We start from the raw sequence: 19,063 nt of genomic DNA on the forward strand, positions 1-19,063 counted from the left end.
CTAATGGAAAAGACAGATGACTAAACCAATAATGACAGGGTACAATGGGAATGAAAGAGTCATGGTATCTAAACCTACTTTAGGCATCCAGGAGAAAAATTCCAGAAGAACTAACATGAGTTGAGTATGGACTTGCAGGCAGAAGGAACAATACAATATTGACAAAGGCACAGAGGCAAAAGAAAGCATGCTCTGTTCTAAGAATTGCAAATTGTCTTGAGTTAGTAGAGAGAAGGGTGTGTGTGGAGGTGTAGCAGGGTGAAGCTGGAGAGATAGATAAGAGTCATATTTTAAAGTGTTTTCTGTGTCTTAGAAAAGGACCTGAACTTTAATAAAAAGTCAGTGAAGAGTCACTGAAGGACTTTAAGCTAAAAAATGGAATTTTCAGTGTTTCATTTTTAGAAATAAACACTTTCACAGCAGAATAAAGGATGTGTTCAGGAAAGGATTGAGATGAGAAAGAAAGAAGGAAGAAAGAAAAGAAAATTTGTTTAGGGCATTAGTAGTAAGCGGGGTGAGGCATTCTAAGCGCCTGAATGAAGTTAAGTGTGGGAATAGAGAAGAGCAGATAAGGGACATACTAAAGTGGACTGAATGAGTTTAGTTTGGGGCATATTGTATCCCATATGCCTGGGAGAGTGTCCAGTAAATAGTTGGCTGTGTTGTCCCAGAGATCTCAACAGCAGAGCCAACTGGAGCGGCTGATTCAACCATATGTGAGAGTGCTGTAAGTGGCAAGCCAACCCAACTGTTATCAGTTTTCCTTTTATTTCCGATGACTAATATGTATTCGGTGATCAGTAAATATTTGTTGAATTGATATTACTGTGGCCACAGCTTTTACCCTTGGTCCCCTCTATTCCTGCTTTGAAAAAAATGATCTATCTAATTTTACTCAGCAGTAGGCAACTTTGGGCCAGGTGGTGCTGGCCTCAGCAGTGTTTGATTCACAAATGGCTTCTTGATGACAGACCACTACTTATCAGTTGGTCGGACTGGTATAAAATTGGCTCTTCCTTGATTATCTTAGGCGTTTTCCTGGTTATTAATCGACCTTCTAAATTGTGACAGAATTATTTGGAGAAGCCTCTCCGTGTGAGTGGGTTTGGATATGCTGTTCACAGCATTAGAGCTAGCATACAGCAATTTGAGAAAGCCTATCTGTTTATTACCAGCAAGTCTATTTTGGGCAGCTCCATAACAACTTGTCTGACTCAAAAGAAATGGTGAGATAAGTGCCTTAGAAAGTAGTACAGTGTTAGTAACATAACAACAAACTCATTCTGGTGTCCCCCAGGCCCTAGTCTATTATTGGTGCTCAGATAATGTTGATTGAATTAAGTGAATGTACATGGTAATTGAGAATTTACAGAGTGCTTTCATATACTATTGTCTTTGATCTTCAGAAACCTGTGAGTCAAACCAAGTATTATTCTCATTTTAAATATGAGGAAATTCATATACGCTTAACATGCATAGTTTATATATCTCTGATACATCTTCAGACAGTTTCTCTTGTCATCTTTCAATTCCATTTTTCATGTCCTACATAATATTCATGATCGGTCAATGAAAAGACCTACCTAATGTGAGTTCAACTTGTACCACTTTGAGATGCTCTTAAGTTAGACTGTTCTTAGAAGTAAAGTTGGCCTGGCCTTCTTAAGTGCAGTGCATCTTTTCTTCTCTTACTAGATCATTGGTTTATATTCATCACAGTGTAGACTGGTTTACAACTTAAGGAGCAGCAATGATTTTTTTTAAAAAATATAATACATATAGTGTGATTTCAGTACTAAAACATTTAGGCTGGTCCAAGCATAAGTTATTTATTCCAGGAACAGCTTTTTAAAAGAGTGCTTTTCTGTTAATTTCCTATATGGCATGTAATATGGTAAATTGATTTTACCAAAATTTCAGACCTATGTGGCTTATTTATAGCTCTCTGGCGAGCACATGCCAGTTTTCCTAACATTTGGCTTCTGTTAGATTGTTTTTTTCCCAAATGGTTCATGTTCTTTCCTGCTAGCGTGAGTTCCTACTCTTCTTCCAACCTCAGCACTTTTCTTTAAACATTAGGAATAGGTCCACGTACTATGATGTTATCTTCTCTTCCACTTTCTCTTGAAAGTTCTTACTTTAGATCTGTTTATCCTTTAATGTGAGGCATTTAGCCCAAGAGGGAACTCTGTGTTTACAGGATTTATTTCTCTCAGGAGTTGGAGACATTGTCATTCATCTGTGGAGAAATACTTCTCAACTGCTGATAAATCACATTTGTTCTATTTAAAAGCATTGTTTCACTATTTCTGATGTTATAGTTAATTCTTTGACCATGATTGGATTGTCTGTGCTGTATGTACTCACCTTCCATATCTCTGCCAACCAAAGTCTAGATTTCAGCTTCTCCATCATGGGCCAGCATGATGATACATATGACTTGGAGATGTATGGAACATTTTTCAATCTGATCAGACTCATCCAGCTACTTTTTATCAACTCATAAATTGCACTGTGTCCTGTGCATAGTAATGAGTTAGGTATTTAGGAACAGTGCCCCCTCTGAGTATGAAGAGTATGTTATACAGAGAAGACCATAGTAACACAAACAGTTTGTTCCTCTGTGAGGCACATCGAAATCATTCCTCAGATTAACCATGTTGTAGAACTATGACCAAAATGAGGTTGGAATTGTTTAAGCTGCTGACATGCTTAGTGAACAGCAAGTAATTCTTCCTTTTGACCACCTTCAGGAGCTAAGATTCCTGGTTTATGTTAGTATTAATATTTTTGAGGCCTCTTAGAAATCATTTTGATTCTCAGAGTTCACTGTGTTCCCCACCTACTCCTAATCTTCTCGCTCTTGTGTGTGTTCATTCATTTGTAGAACATAAATGACATTCGCACCGAGGAGGTGGCTGCCGTGACCACGGGGCCATCTACCAACCCTGACTCTGAATGGGAGGGCCCCAAGCGTTCAGTAATTCCTAGTAAGAGCCAAATGACCACTTCACCGGAGTCTCCAAAAAACTTTGACTTTGGCTCCCTCTCCGTAAGCAGCAAGGAGACAGAAGAGAAGGAGCTGGGGGCAGCTGGCTCTCTTGATGTTAAGGAAGAGCTGAGAGGTCCTGGTGGGGAGTGTGTAGGAGTGGAGGAACAGGCCAGTGCCTTACAGGCCTCAGTTTTACCAGCTTCCTCCCAGCTGCAACTTGGTGAAAAAAAGGCAGAGAATAGTGAACAACGTGTTACACCAGGAGAGCCCCTTGGAAAGCAAAATGGAGCATTTCTTGACTCTCGTGTGGGTAACCAATTCCCCACCCTCATTCGAAGTTTCCAGGTAGTAACTGATTCAATGATGCAGATCTAACGACTCACTTTGGGAGAGGGCCAGAATCTATTCTGCGGAGGAGGTGGTGGTGGCAGTGGTGAGGATAGTTGCCTCTTGGCTCTTTTCAAAAATCACAGAATAAAATTGAAGTTCTTGATTACTACAAAGAAATGTATTCATAGTCATTAACACTACCCCAAAAACTCTTTCCGTTGATCAAGAACGGGCTTTGTAAAGAGGCAAATTTCTGAGACTTCTGTGATGAGGGGCCTTCAGTGTTCTGAGACCCTGCCCCCAAAACTCAAATATTAATTAATTAAAGGGGGTAACTGACTTTTTAAATGAGGAGTCAGGCCCCAAATAATGGTTTATGTATTGCAGCCACATAGCGCAGCCCACCACTCCCACTAACCGCACTCATGGGAGCTTCCATGATCATAGGCACTAATCTCCTATGCTAAGGTGGATGGCCACTTAACTTTACCACAATCATATGGTAGTTTCAGGGTGATTCATAGTCTTGGGGAAGGTGAGCTGATGGACAGGAAACCTTTGATATTGTGCTTAAGTTCATTCTTTGGAAATTCTGAGATTAATCACCAGGTGGTGGTAGAACTGATTATCTTCTCTCCACTTTTCCCAATACTGTTTTCTTTTCAATAACTCCAAAGTGAATTTCTGACATTGATTTGAAAGAAGTTAATGAATTCCAGGGTAACGTGTTCCAATGCCAGTGCTGTGTCATGTACCATTTGTACTAAGGGGAGGAAAGTGGCTGATTTCTTTAATTTTAATGGTACATTCACAAGGACGAACAGAAGTGACTGCTCTTTGGCAAATAGAAATTCCGAAGGTCCGTCTGAAGTGTTTTATATCACCACTCGTAACTGTCTGATACTATCGCTTTCCATTAAGCCTGCGAAAGTGAACAGTAGTGCTGTTCTTTAATGTCCTTGGTGATTCGACACCTTGTCAGGGCTACACTGGAATAGTGTCCAAGTCTTGGGTAGAGGTTGAGCTAGCCCTTTGCTTGATCAGAGCAATCACTTTGATCAGATCAGTGTCAGAAGATTAACTAGCTACAGCCTTCAGAGGGCTCCGGTAACTGTTTCTTTACTGCCTCACAGCCTCCTCTGGTGAAGACTCAGACCGTCACCATCTCAGACACTGCCAGTGCTGTGAAAAGTGAAATTCCAACCAAAGACGTCCCTATTGTCCACACCGAGACCAAGACCATCACGTACGAGGCTGCCCAGGTGGGACACGGTTCAATGTTTCAGAACCAGACACTATCCAGTAAACATGATAAATCACCTCTCTTCGCAGGGTTTCTCATCACTTGCTGCAAATAATGCTGGGCTTTTCTGGGGTAGTCCTTTTCAGAAGAGATCACTCAAGATGTCCCCAGAGACTTTATTAAAAGCAAAATTATCTTGGATCTGGTGGCTTATATCCACCCAGTTCAGTTAGGGAAGACAGCCCAGTTTGGTGGTTGTGAACATGGGCTTCGGGTCAAACAAACCTGAGCTCAGGTCCCAGCTTCTCCATATGTTAACTGAAACAAGCGGTTGAGCATCTGGGAGCCCTGATGCCCTGCTCTGCCCCCCACACCCACCAATACCATGTTAGTATCTACCTCGTGATTCTGTCATGAAACTTGCTTAAGACGGTACTTGAACATACCTGAAAGTGTAAGTAAAAGAAAGAAAGTGAAGTCACTCAGTCATGTCTGACTCTTTGCGACCGCATGGACTGTAGCCTACCAGGCTCCTCCGTCCATGGGATTTTCCAGGCAAGAATACTGGAGTGCGTTGCCATTTCCCTCTCCAGGGGATCTTCCCGACCCAGGGATTGAACCTGGGTCTCCCGCATTGTAGGCAGACGCTTTACCATCTGAGCCACCAGGGAAGTCTAAGTAAGTAAGTAAGAGCTAAAATAATTATAATCAATTTACTAAAATTAAATTTAAAATCATATAAGAATTTAGTGCTTAAAATTTTATTTACTTCCTACTTTTAATAAAATTTCTCCTCCCTTGTTAATAATTTGAATGAACTTGTCTTGCTTAGGTTGAGTCATTTCCTTTTTCATTCACAGAAGCCAAAAGTGCAAAAAACTTTTCTGTCTATAAACTGAACTGTTTTTTCATTACTGCAGCAAGTATTTGTTTCAGCATTTATGTATTAGGCCAAAGCAATGTACAGGGTGGACACAGGCCCTTCTCTCTGGAACTGACATTCTAGTCTGGAGAGACAGGCAATAAAACAGAGATGTATACATTTCAGACAGTGATAAGTGCTTTAAAGAAACTAAAATAGGATCAAGAGTCAGACAATATGCGATAACGTGAAGAGTTGCTATTTTGGGCCTAGAATAGTCAAGGAAATCCTCTCTGAAAAGGTGACATTTTAGCTGAAGCCTGCATGATGGGAAGGAGGCAGCCGCGTGGTGCTCTGGCTGGCTGATTTCACACAAATCCTTTTGGTTAATCCTCACATCACCATAAACTGGGTGATGACGTCCACCTTTGGGAAGCAGTGTCCCTTGCCAGTTAAAAGCACATTCTTTGCAATTAGACAAGTGGAATTTGTATCCTAGCTCAACCATGTACTAGCTGGATAACTTTAAACAAATCACGAATCTCTAAGCCTCTGTTTCCTGCCTTTTGTAAAATGGAGATAATACTACCTACCACTGCATGTTGTGGGGGAGGATGAAGTGAAATGATGTCTGGACAGCGCTTGGTGTGCTCATAGACATTTGGTTAATGTTGTATGCTTCCCCCTTCTCCCTCTTGTGGTCTAGACTGTGGAATTTGAGTTTGATAAATAATGACTTGCTTCATTGCTTCAGGTTTTCTGGCAGTGGTGATAAAGTAGCCTCATTTAAGCGGTGGTTTTGGAAGATGGTTCCTAAAGCTGTGTGCTGAATCTATTAAAGGAGGGGCTGCCTGGAGACAGGGATACGGCTTCTGGCAGGTTTAGGGGGATGCTTGTGAAGAACTGAGGAGTAGCCTGAGGAAACGAGAAGAAAGAGCTATGTCAGGAGAGACAGAGATGGATGAACAGGACTTGGCAGTGGAGGGGACTACAGAGGAAGGCAGAGGACATTCCTTTAAGATTGTGCACACAGTGAGCCAGGAGTGTTTTGAAAAGAAGCACTTGCATATGGGAGGGGACTCTTTAAGCTGTCACTACCATGGAAACAACCCGTCTGTCAATAGAGAACAGGTTTGTAATTTATTGTACATCCAATTAAGGTAATTATGTGCAACCATTAAAAAAAAGCTTCTGATGGGAATAATCTATGTGATAAATTGGTAAATGAAGAAAATGCAGTACAGTATGGTATAAATAATATGCTATTTATATGAGGGAAGAGGGTTGTATGTACAGGTATGTATACAAAGGCTTATATTTGAATATACTGTCTCTGAGTGGGTGCTCAAAAAAACAAAAACAAAAACCCACCACTGGGTGGCATGGGATGAAGAGGCCTGGGACTTCAGTCTGTGGTCAGACTGAAATGTCAGTGACATTTCATCTCCATTTTGAATATTTTAAATTTTGTGACATGTGCATATCAAAAAATATTTTAATGGTTCAAAATAAATTACTTAAAAAACTTTTAGCACCATTCTGCCCACAGAAGCCCATGTGTGGTTTGAGTGTAGCCCATACAAAAATTCATTTTAAAATATGCTAGCATGTAAGAGAAATACAGAGGCCCCATGATGTACAAGATAAAGCCTATGGGCCCTGGGGTTAGATAAACTTGGATCTTCTTTAAAAAAAAAATTATTTATTTAGCTGCCCTGGGTCTTCATTTTGGCATGTGAGATCTTTAGCTGTGGCATGCAAACTCTTAGCTGTGGCATGTGGGATCTAGTTTCCTGATCAGGGATGGAACCCAGGCTCCCTGTGTTGGGAGTGCAGAGTCTTCGCCACTGGACCACAAGGGAAGTCCTCAAGAAACCTGGATCTTAATTCCAACACCTGCTACCTTTGTGACCTTTAGCAAGTCACTTAACCTCCAAGCCTTAGCTTTCTCTTCTGAGAAATACCTTTATAAGGTTATTGAGATAAAGATAATATTTTCCTGGTGCATAGTGGCTATTCCAAAATGGTAGCTATTGTTTATATTATTATGCATCTACCTTTATTTCACTTTAACCAGGCTTAAGACACTTTAACCAGCTACCAGCTACCTGGTAAAGAATCTGCCTACAATGTAGGAGACCCTGGTTTGATTCCTGGGTTGGGAAGATCCCCTGGAGGAGTGATAGGCTACCCACTCCAGTATTCTTGCCTGGAGAATTCCATTGCCAGAGGAACCTAGCAGGCTTTAGTTCATAGGGTGGCAAAGAGTCGGACACAACTGAGTGAATTTCACTTGCATACATCTACCTTTATTTCACTTTAACCAGGCTTAAGACAAATATGTAATTTGTCTTATTGACTAGACAGTGAAGTATGGTGGGGAAAAGTGTTGACTTTGGAATTAGATTTACTGGATTTGAACCTGTTTCATCACTTACTAGTATCTAGTCAAGTTACTAAATCACTTTGTGCCTCAGTTTCCTCATTTGTAAACTGGGGCTAATAATAGTTCTACTTCACAGGGTTGTTGCAAGGAATGAATAAGTTAATGAACATAAAATGTGCATTTCAGATTAAGTTGTCACTACCATAGAAACAACCTAAGTGCCCCTCAATAGGGAATGGGTTAAATAAATTATATATAGTACATCCAATTATGGTAATTCTTTACAGTTATTTTTTAAAGCTTCTAATGGGAATATCTACATGATAAATTGGTAAATGAAACAGCACAGTGCAGTATGGTATAAGTAATATGTAGAAAAAAGTGACTGGCACATGATAAGCACCAGATAATTATTTGCTATTGTTACTGTTTATTTACTATAATTATTTCTGCTTCTCTTTTTATTATCTTGCCAGACAAGTAAACCTGGGAACCTTATTTCAGTTGGTCCATAATTCCTACACTTTGGGTCATGGTGAGAGGAGGTGGGGAGCCAGAATAGGGTTTTTCACTTTTTGCATGTATATGTATGTAAGTGTACTTGAGGTAATATTTACATACAGTGATATGCACAGGTGGTAAGAGTTCAGTTTGGTTGGTTTTGATAAATGTGTCTATCTGTGTAACCAAGACATTTTGGGGACACAGAACATTTCCATGACCCCTGAAAACTTCTTCATAGCCTTTTCCAGTCTTTGCCTGTTCTTGAACTTCATATAAATGGAAGTATACAGTCATACCCTTTTCTGTCTAAAGATGTTTTTCAGAGTCATCCATGTTATATGAATCCATAGCCCACTGTTTTGTATCGTTGAGTAGTATTCCGTTGTACAGATATACCACAATGTGTTTATCCTTTTATTTCTTGGTGGACAGTTGAGTTGATTCCAGTTTGGGGGAAATATAAATAAAGCTACTTTAAACATTCACGTGCAAGTCTTTCTGTGGACACATGTTTTCACTTATCTTAGGTAAACACCGAAGAGTGGAACTGCTGTGTCATAGGATAAGGGAATGGTTAATTTTATAAGCAACTGTGAAACCCCAGTACCCTTTTTAGGGAACCCTGGCAAGCAAAGAGGCCCCCTGTGGGAAGAGTGTAAGTCAGAAATCATAATTGTCTCCTCCCTCTTCTACCTTCTCAAGACAGAAAAGGAGGAATAAGGGGGTGGGTGGAGGTAGATGATAATAGATTCTCAGGTTTAGTAGAGGAGGAGCTCTTCAAGAAGATTGAGCCCTCCTGGCACACAAATTCTTTTTTTTTTTGATTAAAAATATTATTGACCTATGGCTGAATCATGTTGATGTTTGGCAGAAACCAACACAATTCTGTAAAGTAAGTAGCCTTCAATTAAAAAATAAATTAATTGAAAGAAATAAATTTAAATTAAAAAAAGAGAAAAACACTGAAATATAGTGGATTTGCAGTGTTGGATTTCAGGCATACAGCAAAGTGATTCAGTTATACATATATATGTGTATATATGTGTGTGTGTGTGTGTATACACACACACATACATTCTTTAGATTCTTTTCCATTATTGGTTATTATAAAATATAGACTATAGTTCCCTGTTGGTTATAGGTAACCAACAGTAAGTCCTTGTTGGTTGTTTATTCTATATATAATAGTTTGTATTTTAATCTCAGACTCCTAATGTATCCCTCCCCGCTACACACCCTTTTTTTTTTTGGTAATCATAAGCTTGCTTTTGCTGTGTCTGTTATTTTTTTTCTGTTATACAAATAAGTTCATTTGTATCATTTTTTTAAAGATTCCACATATAAGTGATATCATATGATATTTGTCTTCTTCTGACTTCACTTAGTATGATAATCTCCAGGTTCATCCATATTGCTGCAAATGGCAAAATCATTTCATTCTTTTTTATGGTTGAGAAATAGATGGAAAAACAGTGGAAACAGTGTCAGACTTTATTTTTTTGGGCTCCAAAATCACTGCAGATGCTGATTGCATCCATGAAATTAAAAGACACTTACTCCTTGGAAGGAAAGTTATGACCAACCTTGATAGTATATTAAAAAGCAGAGACATTACTTTGCCAACAGAGGTCCGTCTAGTCAAGGCTATGGTTTTTCCCGTGGTCATGTATGGATGTGAGAGTTGGACTGTGAAGAAAGCTGATCGCCGAAGAATTGATGCTTTTGAACTGTGGTGTTAGAGAAGACTCTTGAGAGTCCCTTGGACTGCAAGGAGATCCAACCAGTCCATTCTAAAGGAGATCAATCCTGGGTGTTCAATTGGAAGGACTGATGCCAAAGCTGAAATTGCAATACTTTGGCCACCTCATGCGATGAGTTGACTCACTGGAAAAGACTCTGATGCTGGGAAAGGTTGGGGGCGGGAGGAGAAGGGGACGACAGAGAATGAGATGGCTGCAAGGCATCACCGACTCTGTGGACATGAGTTTGAGTGAACTCCGGGAGTTGGTGATGGACAGGGAGGCCTGGCGTGCTGTGATTCATGGGGTCGCAGAGAGTCGGACACGACTGAGTGACTGAACTGAACTGAACTGAACTGAATAGTCCATTGTGTGTATATTAGGACACAAGTTCTTAACAACTTACAACATACTTTTATTTTTCAAATCTCTTTTGATCTTCATGGCTACAGTGGAAGCAGAGCACAAGATTTCCTGTTGTAAAAGTGAGAAAAACTAAAACTCAGAAAAGTCAGAATGACTTGCCAAGATCCCATAGCCAGCCACTGTCTGAGCTGGGACCCGAATCCCAATCTTCAGACAAGAAGTCTTTGCCCTCAGTCCTAGTTGAAAGACTTACTAGCATAGAACCTTGACAATTCATTTAACTTCTCTGGACCTCAGTTTTCTTAACTTTCTATACAGTTAAGTTTTAGAAAGTTAAATTTCTATATAGTGTAATAATAGAACCTACTTCAGATATCGATAGGTCTGATGGAGGTAACAGTTGCATTATATGCTTGGCATATAGCATGAGTGCAATAAATATTAGTTGAGTCTGAATCTAAGGTAGATCAGTGGGTCTGGGCTGAAGAAGGTGTTAGTGAACTCGTCAATAATATGCCTGGTATGAGGGTGGCTGGCATGAGTGAAAGATTTAGGTGACACAATCAAGTTCCCTCTGTTTTGTCCAGATTCCTACCTGGAAGGGAACCCAGCCAGGGACACTTCCCTAATTCTCTTCTCCTCCTCCTGCCCTCCCCCCAGAGCCTTAAATTTTTGTCTCAATGAAATGTGGTCCTTACTCAAAAGGGTTGGAGGCCTCTGCTTACAATACAAATGACTTCTGTAAAGAGGCAGAGAAAGAGAGTAACCAGCACACTGCTTGCTGCAGGATACTTGATGAAAACAATCGCAGTTCTCTAAATCCCTCTCTGAGTCAGTGTATCATTCCAGCATCAGGCAGTCCAGGCCATGCCTGTCTGAAGAGCATGTGGCTGCAGGTAGCCTCCATCCTCCTCCCCTCATTTGTTTTCATCTTGGTCAGGGATTGTCAACAGCTCCGAGTCTGCTAATGGCCCACATGGTTGCTGATAACTGTTCATCAGCCGGAGTCTGGCTCCTACCAGACATTTCTCTTCCTTTTTGGCTAATGTCATTTCTCAGCCTGATCATAATACATTTATCATGGTCCTAGTAGAGTGAGTTCCAGAGAAACAAGAAGTAGCCCCAGCCCTTGTTCTCTGTGGTTGTGTAGCCCAGCATTTTAAATACTTTTAAACCCCTCCTGTGATGAGGAAGACCCATTTCAATGATAGTTTTTGTCTCAATAATTGTCATTGAGATATTCTATGTATTTCCCCCGACTTAACCTTGAAAGAACATACCTCATGTGCTCCAGTCTTCCATGTTGATCTTCAAAGAAGATAGCCGGAGATTCCTTCTACCCCAGCAGGGACCTTTTCTGGTTCTTTCTGGAAAGTTCTGGCATATGACTCAGAATCTAGCCTTGCTTTAGCAACCAAGAGTTTATACCTTTCCTTCTTGCCTTGCGTGGTGTGTAAAGAGCTCTAGATTTGTAGAGAGAATTGGTTTTGAGTCCTTGGGCAAACCATTCACTTTCTCTGAGCCTGAGTCTTACCTCTAATGGTAAAGAAAAAAAAAAAAACACACCTGCCTGCCAGTGCAGGAGATGTAAGAGATGCAGGTTAGATCCCTGGGTCAGGAGGATCCCCTAGAGGAGGGCATGGCAACCCACTCCAAATCTTGCCTAGAGAATCCCAGGGACAGAGGAGCCTGGCGGGCTACAGTCCATAGGGTTGCAAAGAGTTGGACACAACTGAAGCGCACACACACACACACACGTCTTACCAGGGAGTGCTAATAAGTTTCTGCCTTTTCTATTCATATTGATAGGACTCATGTAAGCATCAAAAAAAACTAAAGTTTTGAAAGTCATTTGTGAGCTGTCACATCCTCTATACATGTGTATAGTTATCGTCACTGTTTTTGAATCTGTGGTCACACAGCCTCCTCCATTCTCTGATCCACTCCTATCTCTGACCCAATCCTGAGGAAACTGGACTAGTCCAGCTTTTTTGGAAGGAACTTTGTTCCCAGGAGATTATTTTTATTTATTAAGTAAGAGATCACTGGAAGGGAATTGGGGGTTTGCTTTAGGATGTGCAGCTACAGAGCAAAGCTGCATCTCCAGCGTCTGCCCCTGAGGCTTCCTGAGAGGCATGCTGATGCGTTGTGTCTCCTTCTGCAGACGGATGACAGCAATGGCGACTTGGACCCAGGAGTTTTGCTGACAGCTCAGACTATCACATCCGAGACCACCAGCAGCACCACCACAACTCAAATTACCAAGGTAACAGACAGCTAGAAATTCCTTATGAAATCGAGTGGCATGCCAGACTTGCTGCCTCTCTGCAAGAACCCCGGTCCATAAACAAGGATTTTCAGCTTTATCCTTACTGAGGCAAGTTATTCCCCATGTTCAGGTGGAAAGGCCCTGCTGCTTTCCCCAGTAATAAACCCAGGGAGACCCTGAGCATCCCTACCTCCTTAGTGGTCTCATAGAGTCGCATGTTTTTCTCTTTACATAGTCCTCTGTCTCCCTGATCAGTGGGTCCTCTGTCTGGCTGGGGAGGTCAGTTTAAAGGCAAGTTTTGTTGGGATTATTAAGCAACTGTATTTTCTAAGCCAAAAATCAGAACTTGGGGTCTCACAAAGAATTTTTATGTCATGTCGAGGATCGAGGCCATGGGAACTATAGTTCAGATGCTGAAATATTGGAATCGTTAGAATATTGTTTATGGGGGCAAGAGGGACAAATTATCTAAAATTGGAACTACTCCCAGAAAATCAGAGATAATCCATGTTTGCAGTGGCCCTAGAGGAAAAAGCATTTTCTTATAAGTAAGAAATCTAGATTCCTGACCAAACTCCTTCATCAACACACAGATGACTGGAAGCCAGTTACTTCGTGTATCTAGACCTTGGTTTCCTCATATGTCAAGTAGGGGGCATTATTTGAGGATCCTTTGACATTAGTCATAGGAAACGGTTTTAAAACAAAGAGCTTAGTTTCAAGCTGCATGACATTTTTGTTTATAGTCTTCTGATTTTTTTCCTCTTGAAAATAATCAAAATATACAGGAAAAGAGCAAAAAGAAACACCTGTTTTGTTTTCTCAGAGAATTATGTTTAGCTTATTAAACATTTTTAGCAATATAGAGGAACAGAGGTGCGCTCATTTTAGCAGATCCAGTCCAAATTGTGAACGAGTGTGTGAGAACGCTATTCTATGCAGTTCCCCAGAGCAGATTCAAATTTGGAGTGTAGTTTTCAGACTGATTCCTTGCTGTTAATTGTTTTGCTGTTTGGGTTTTTCTTTTCTTCTTCCTTTCTTTCTCCCTTCCTTCTTTCCTCTCTTCCTTCCTTCCTTTCTTTCTTACAGGATAACTTTTCTCTTTGGTTTCAGACTGTCAAAGGTGGGATTTCAGAGACCCGGATTGAAAAGAGAATTGTGATCACAGGAGATGCCGATATTGACCACGATCAGGTGGGGATGCCAAGGAGATTCTGAATGTGGGAAGGTTTCCCAGTGGGTTGACCGATGGATACCAGAGTTGGCTTGCACAAGACAACAGCTTTATCTCCAAAGAGCCCCCTCAGCTTCTCCAGCCCTCAATTAAGAAGGAGGACAAAGGGAGTCAGGTCATGAGAACTGTGGGGGGTGGTGGGGTGGATGCCGCACATTGAGGAAGCAGCGAAGTGGGATAAAAGGAACATGGGCTGTAGACTCAAAAAGACTTGAGCTCAGATCCTAGTTCTTACCAGATTTTAGCTCAGACTCCCTCAGCCTCTGTTTCCTCATCTTCAAGGATGTTGTGAGAATCAAGTGAGATACAGATGTGCACCGTGTGGCACGCGGTAGACTCCAAGCAGATGGAAAAGCTGCAGCTGTAACCTGTGCTGCATGCAGCAGAGGCCATCACACCAGCCTGCAGCCTCTGCACCGGGAGGGGCCAGCCAGCGGGGACACCGTGTGAGAGGCTGGGACTCAGGAGACTTGGAACCTGCTTTCTTCCCAGACCTATCGCAAACTTGCTGTGTGACCTTGGGCAAATCACTTTACCTCTGATTTTTTTTCTGTTTCGTCTCCTAAAAGAGAGTAGGTTGATCTAGATCATTTCTGGGCCCTTGTGAGTGCTAAAATTCTATGCTTTTATGTTAATTAGGTGCTAATTGTGTGCTTGAAGCAATTACCAAATAATAAGGTCAGGATTAATGTTCCCAATTCTCTGGGAGCTGAAGTTAGAACAGTAAAGCTGCAGAGAAGAGGGGGTGGAAGAGACTGCATGCAAATGCTTCTGGAATCATTGAGTGCTGGAGCCATAGTTCTGTGGCCTTTATGCTGATATGCTGAGTGCCTTAAAAAAAAACAAAAAAAAACTGAGCTGCAGTGCGGACCGTTCCCTTGGTAGCAGGGTTGAGACTTACAACTAAGAACACTGGGCTGAGGGTCCCAGCAGCGAGGCTGCAGAAGCCCAGGTGGGAGGCCTGGCAGCCTGTTTGCCCCAGCCTGCACTCACCCACGCAGCCTAATGTGTTCTCAGCCCCTGCCACGTGCTCAGTCTGTGCTAGACGACCTGGGAAGGAGCTTTGCCTTTGCTGAGAGACAGACCTGGGTTGAATCCTGACTCTGCAACTCACTGGTTATATGTCCTTGAGCGGGTTATTTGACTTCTCTTCTGTGGTTTTGCCATCTGTAAAACAAAGATAATCATAGGTTTCTTTCAGGTTATTGTGAGAGAGGGACATGCACAACTTGATAGCTCAGAGCAGTGTTGATTGTCCTCCAGTCCCTGAGGCATGGGGACATGTGGAAGGAGTAAGATATGGTGGGCTCTGGATGGGGAGGGGGGGCTCTTGAAGAAGATGCAGGCTGTCAGAGCAGGTGTAGGCCAGAGGAACCAGAGAGAGGGCTTGGGCGGGGCCTTGTTGAGCAATCAGGATGAGGGGGGATGAGCAGGGCTCTGTAGGGGTAGCAGTTCCAGGAATGGCTTTCATGGAGTCAGGAGACCAAAAGAGGGATTTCCCTTCTTCCCATCCCTCCTAGGGGTAGTCTTAAGAGCCAGATTCAACAATCATCTAGTCAAATCTAGCTCTAGCCCTTTCTGATGGGGGATGGGGTGGGGTGCAGGCTGTCTCTGAGAATCCCATGCTGCTGTCCCCCAAAGGCTGTATTGGGCTTTTCCACCTTGGGGTGCTCTGAACTTGAGGCTCAGAGACTTACAGCCCACGGTGCGTGCATGCGTGCTCAGCCACTTCTGTCATGTCTGACTCTGCAACCCTGTGGGCTGTAGCCCAGGCTCCTCTGTCCATGGGATTCTCCAGGCAAGAATACTGGAGTGGGTTGCATGCCCTCCTCCAGGAGATCTTCCTGATTTAGGGACTGAACCTGGGTCTCTTGTGTCTTCTGCATCACAGGCAGATTCTTCACCGCTGAGCCTCCACGGAAGCCCAGTGGTGTCATTACTTTTCTTTAACTTTTCATCTGCTCCTTTTCGCTTTCCTAAAATGATCAAAACTCCTCCAGATACTAAAATAGGGTCATCATGCCCTTCCACCTCCTGCTGAAACTGAAAAATAGTCTGGTAAAGGGGAAAGTCTGATAGACTTAAGTGAAAATCCCCTTTGTATTATTTACTAGCTCTGAAACATTAAGCATTTAACCATTGAACCTTGGTTTCCTCATCTATAAAATGGAATTAAGGATACTACCTTGATTCATTGAGTTGTTGTGAAGATCAAGAAATAATAATAAGTAATGGCATGTCACACACCCTCTCACTCTTCCTTCCTTTCTTTTCTCTACTTCAGCCAAAGACATCTCTTCCTTCTTGTAGCATGCTTCATTATCTTCCTCTCCTGTCCTGAGCTTCCTGGTTACCCAAAATCTGAGCACAGATTTTGTTTTGTTCTTTAGACGCCCTGTCTTGAGTGAATCCTCCCAGACCCACTCAGGCTGTCACCTCTGAAGTCCTCCCTGACTTCCTGAAGACAGCTTTTCGCTTTCCCCGTGTCTGTGTTTCAGTCCAGCACCCTCCCTAAGCAGCACGATGGCTGATGGGTTCAGCCATCATCAGTGTGGCTAAGCCTACACTCGGCCCCGGTTCTACAGACAGCAAGGTTGAACTTTCCAGAGAAGTGGTGTCCCATGACCCTTTCCTTCTTCACTAGCCAGGCTGCTTTCTGTCTGATGGGCGTCGTTTCTGTCTTCCTCAGGTCCTGGTACAGGCCATCAAGGAGGCAAAGGAGCAGCACCCAGACATGTCAGTGACCAAGGTGGTTGTCCATCAGGAAACTGAAATCTCTGAGGAGTGAGCTCAGGTAGGGGCTGTTCTTATGGGGCGGACCTATCCGTCCAGAGGGGTCCACCCCAGCACTTGATCAACAGAAGGTGGAGAGAGGGTGTGGGAGGTTGCTAAGTTTCTGGTGCCCAACTAAAGCAGCTAGGTGTCCCCCTGCCCTCAGCAGTACCGGCAGAGATGGGTTGGAAGAGATTCCCCACACGTGGATGTAAACCCCACACATCTCTTGAATCACCCCTCACCCTCTTGCTTCCACACCTTCCTTCTCCCTGCTACTGTGTTCTCTGCTGTCACAGGGCTCTCTGAGTCTAGACCTGGGAGGTCAGAGGAAGAGAACAAAACCAAGAAAAGCAGGACTAGCTGTCTGGAAATGAGGCATTTTGAGGGGTAGGAGAGAGATGGCTGAAGCCCTGGGGCCAGACTAGAGAGTTGGAAGCAGGGTAGCTGACTTTTGGGGAGCCAGGGTTCCAGATAAATCCATGCCTAAAAGTAGTTTACAAATAATTTGAGGAAGCCATCAGTCACCAGGTAGGACGGGACCCAGTAAAACCCGCTCAGGCCCTGATTGTCACCTGTGGCCTCAAGAACTTGGCAGGGGGATGGGGAGGTCTTTGCAAGATTTTAAAACTTTGCTTCTTTCTTTCCTCTAGGAACTCTCCCACTTTCTCCCCCCAACCCCCGACCCCCTGCCCGTCTGCTATCCCAGAGAAAAACCAGCAGAATGATAAAGATGCTAACCAGCAATAGTTAGACTTCAGACTTTTAAGATGATTGATTCTAAACCACCAGAAAATCAATTTCTTTTTCTATTTGGAGTTTATACCAAGAAAGTCTTCTAGACATCACTGATCCTTTTGAATACCTTTTTCTATATTGTGATACCAGAAATTGTGCAACTTTTCTCTCTATGGACTGTTTTTAAAGAGCTTTTTTTTTTTTTTTAAATGGGGTGGTTTGGAACCCCTTCAGACCAGCCTCTCCCCACTTACACTGACAGGGTCCATAGCTTTCTGGAAATCCTCCAATGACACTCTCAGCTGTGTTGGGGGGACAAAGCCAGCTTAATGGGGCCTCCCTGATCCTCCCCTAGTCTATACTCTGTAGGCGACTGCAGAAACTTCATAAACCAGCCCTTCCTCAGAGCCAGTGATGTCCCTTTACCAGAATGTCAGGCAGGGCGGCTGCCCTAAGGCGCAGACCCTTGGCAAGTGCCCCCGCCCCTCTGCTGAGGCAGACACTCTGCTCAGAATGTAGTGCTGTTTTCCTTCCTCTCCCCCGCTCTTTCTCTTTGGAGCCTCTTTAGATCAAAGACATAAGACGTTGCTTCAGGCATATCTGATAATGTGAATGTTTGAACGTGTCCGTGGCCTTCACCTTCCCGCCCTCCCTGCCCTCTTACCTCATCAGAAGCAGTGGCTCAGCTAAGTGCTCCCCCGCCACCTCCCATCTCAGGAGACCAAAACTCACGGGAAAATAGGCACTTTGGGCCAGAAGCACTGAAGGCACATTTTTACTGGTGATGTGGACAAAGCAAGCTGATGAGATTTTTTTTTTTAAGGTTTTCTAGTTCTGGGAATGTGCGCTTGACAGGGGGCGCGGTGGGGTTTGCCTCAGTCGGATCTGCTCAGACGTATTTCCAGGAGACCATCCCTGGGCCTCTCTCTCTAATCCTAGGGTGACGGGGAGTGTGACCCCACGGGCGATTATGGGCCCTGACCTCACTCCTCACCGTTGGCACCTGCCTGCAGATTATCCTTTTTGGAGCAGGGGAATGGCTTTCATGGGCCTCCCTCCCCACAAAATCCCCCTTGACAAAGGGGCACAAACACCAGCTCTGCTCATTCCCGCTTGCCATCTGAGGTCTGTCAGGTTTTGTGGCTTGATTTTTGTGGTGGGTTTAGGGTTTCTTTTTGTTTGTTTTTGAAAATTCCACTATTCCTGGTAAAGATTTTGGGGGGGTCATTTTTATTCAGTAGGCCTTCTCTAATCTTCCAGCTTACTTCCCACTGACAGATCTGCCTACACAGTCTTAGAATCCTAAGTCTAGGACAGAAGGTCAGCTTCCTGAGGTGGACAGTGGGTCACACCCAGCCATCGCTGGGGGCTCCAGGGCGGTGAGCAGAGGCAGCTACAAGCCTCTACTCCCTGCAGTGGGATCCAGCAGCACATGCCTGGAGTCCACTGGCTGAACTTTGTCTCGGCAAACGCAGTTGGTTTGAACTGATCTCACTTGTGCGTTTTTCTCTGAGTCCTTCCTTGAGACTGTTACTAACCCACAGGTAGCTCTCTCTCTGGGCAGGGACAGGGAGGAGCTCAGGTCGGATATGTGACTGACCGTGGGGGAAGGAGAGCGCCCTGTCTCA

General features: G+C 43.3%; 1 protein-coding gene across 19 annotated transcripts in view; it reads left to right on the plus strand.

Annotated features, from left to right (window-relative positions):
* Positions 1 to 18,098, plus strand: part of EPB41 (erythrocyte membrane protein band 4.1) — a 180,998-nt gene extending 162,900 nt beyond the window's left edge. For 9 of the 19 annotated variants that reach the window (XM_088844345.1, XM_088844339.1, XM_088844352.1 and 6 more), the window contains 5 exons: positions 4,456 to 4,584; positions 12,587 to 12,688; positions 13,805 to 13,885; positions 16,615 to 16,719; positions 17,351 to 18,098. In XM_088844345.1, coding sequence (XP_088700471.1) covers positions 4,456 to 4,584; positions 12,587 to 12,688; positions 13,805 to 13,885; positions 16,615 to 16,713 — 411 coding nt within the window. In that variant the 3' untranslated portion in view covers positions 16,714 to 16,719; positions 17,351 to 18,098. Of the gene's footprint in view, positions 1 to 2,887; positions 3,338 to 4,455; positions 4,585 to 12,586; positions 12,689 to 13,804; positions 13,886 to 16,614; positions 16,720 to 17,350 lie in introns of all 19 variants that reach the window. The other 10 variants (XM_055398164.2, XM_055398151.2, XM_088844388.1 and 7 more) reach the window with 3 other exon arrangements.
* Positions 18,099 to 19,063: the final 965 nt, after the last annotated feature.

Source organism: Moschus berezovskii, chromosome 2 (genome assembly GCF_049115385.1).
Source record: "Moschus berezovskii isolate FMDL1 chromosome 2, NW_MosBer_1.0, whole genome shotgun sequence".
NCBI classification, from domain to species: Eukaryota; Metazoa; Chordata; class Mammalia; order Artiodactyla; family Moschidae; genus Moschus; species Moschus berezovskii.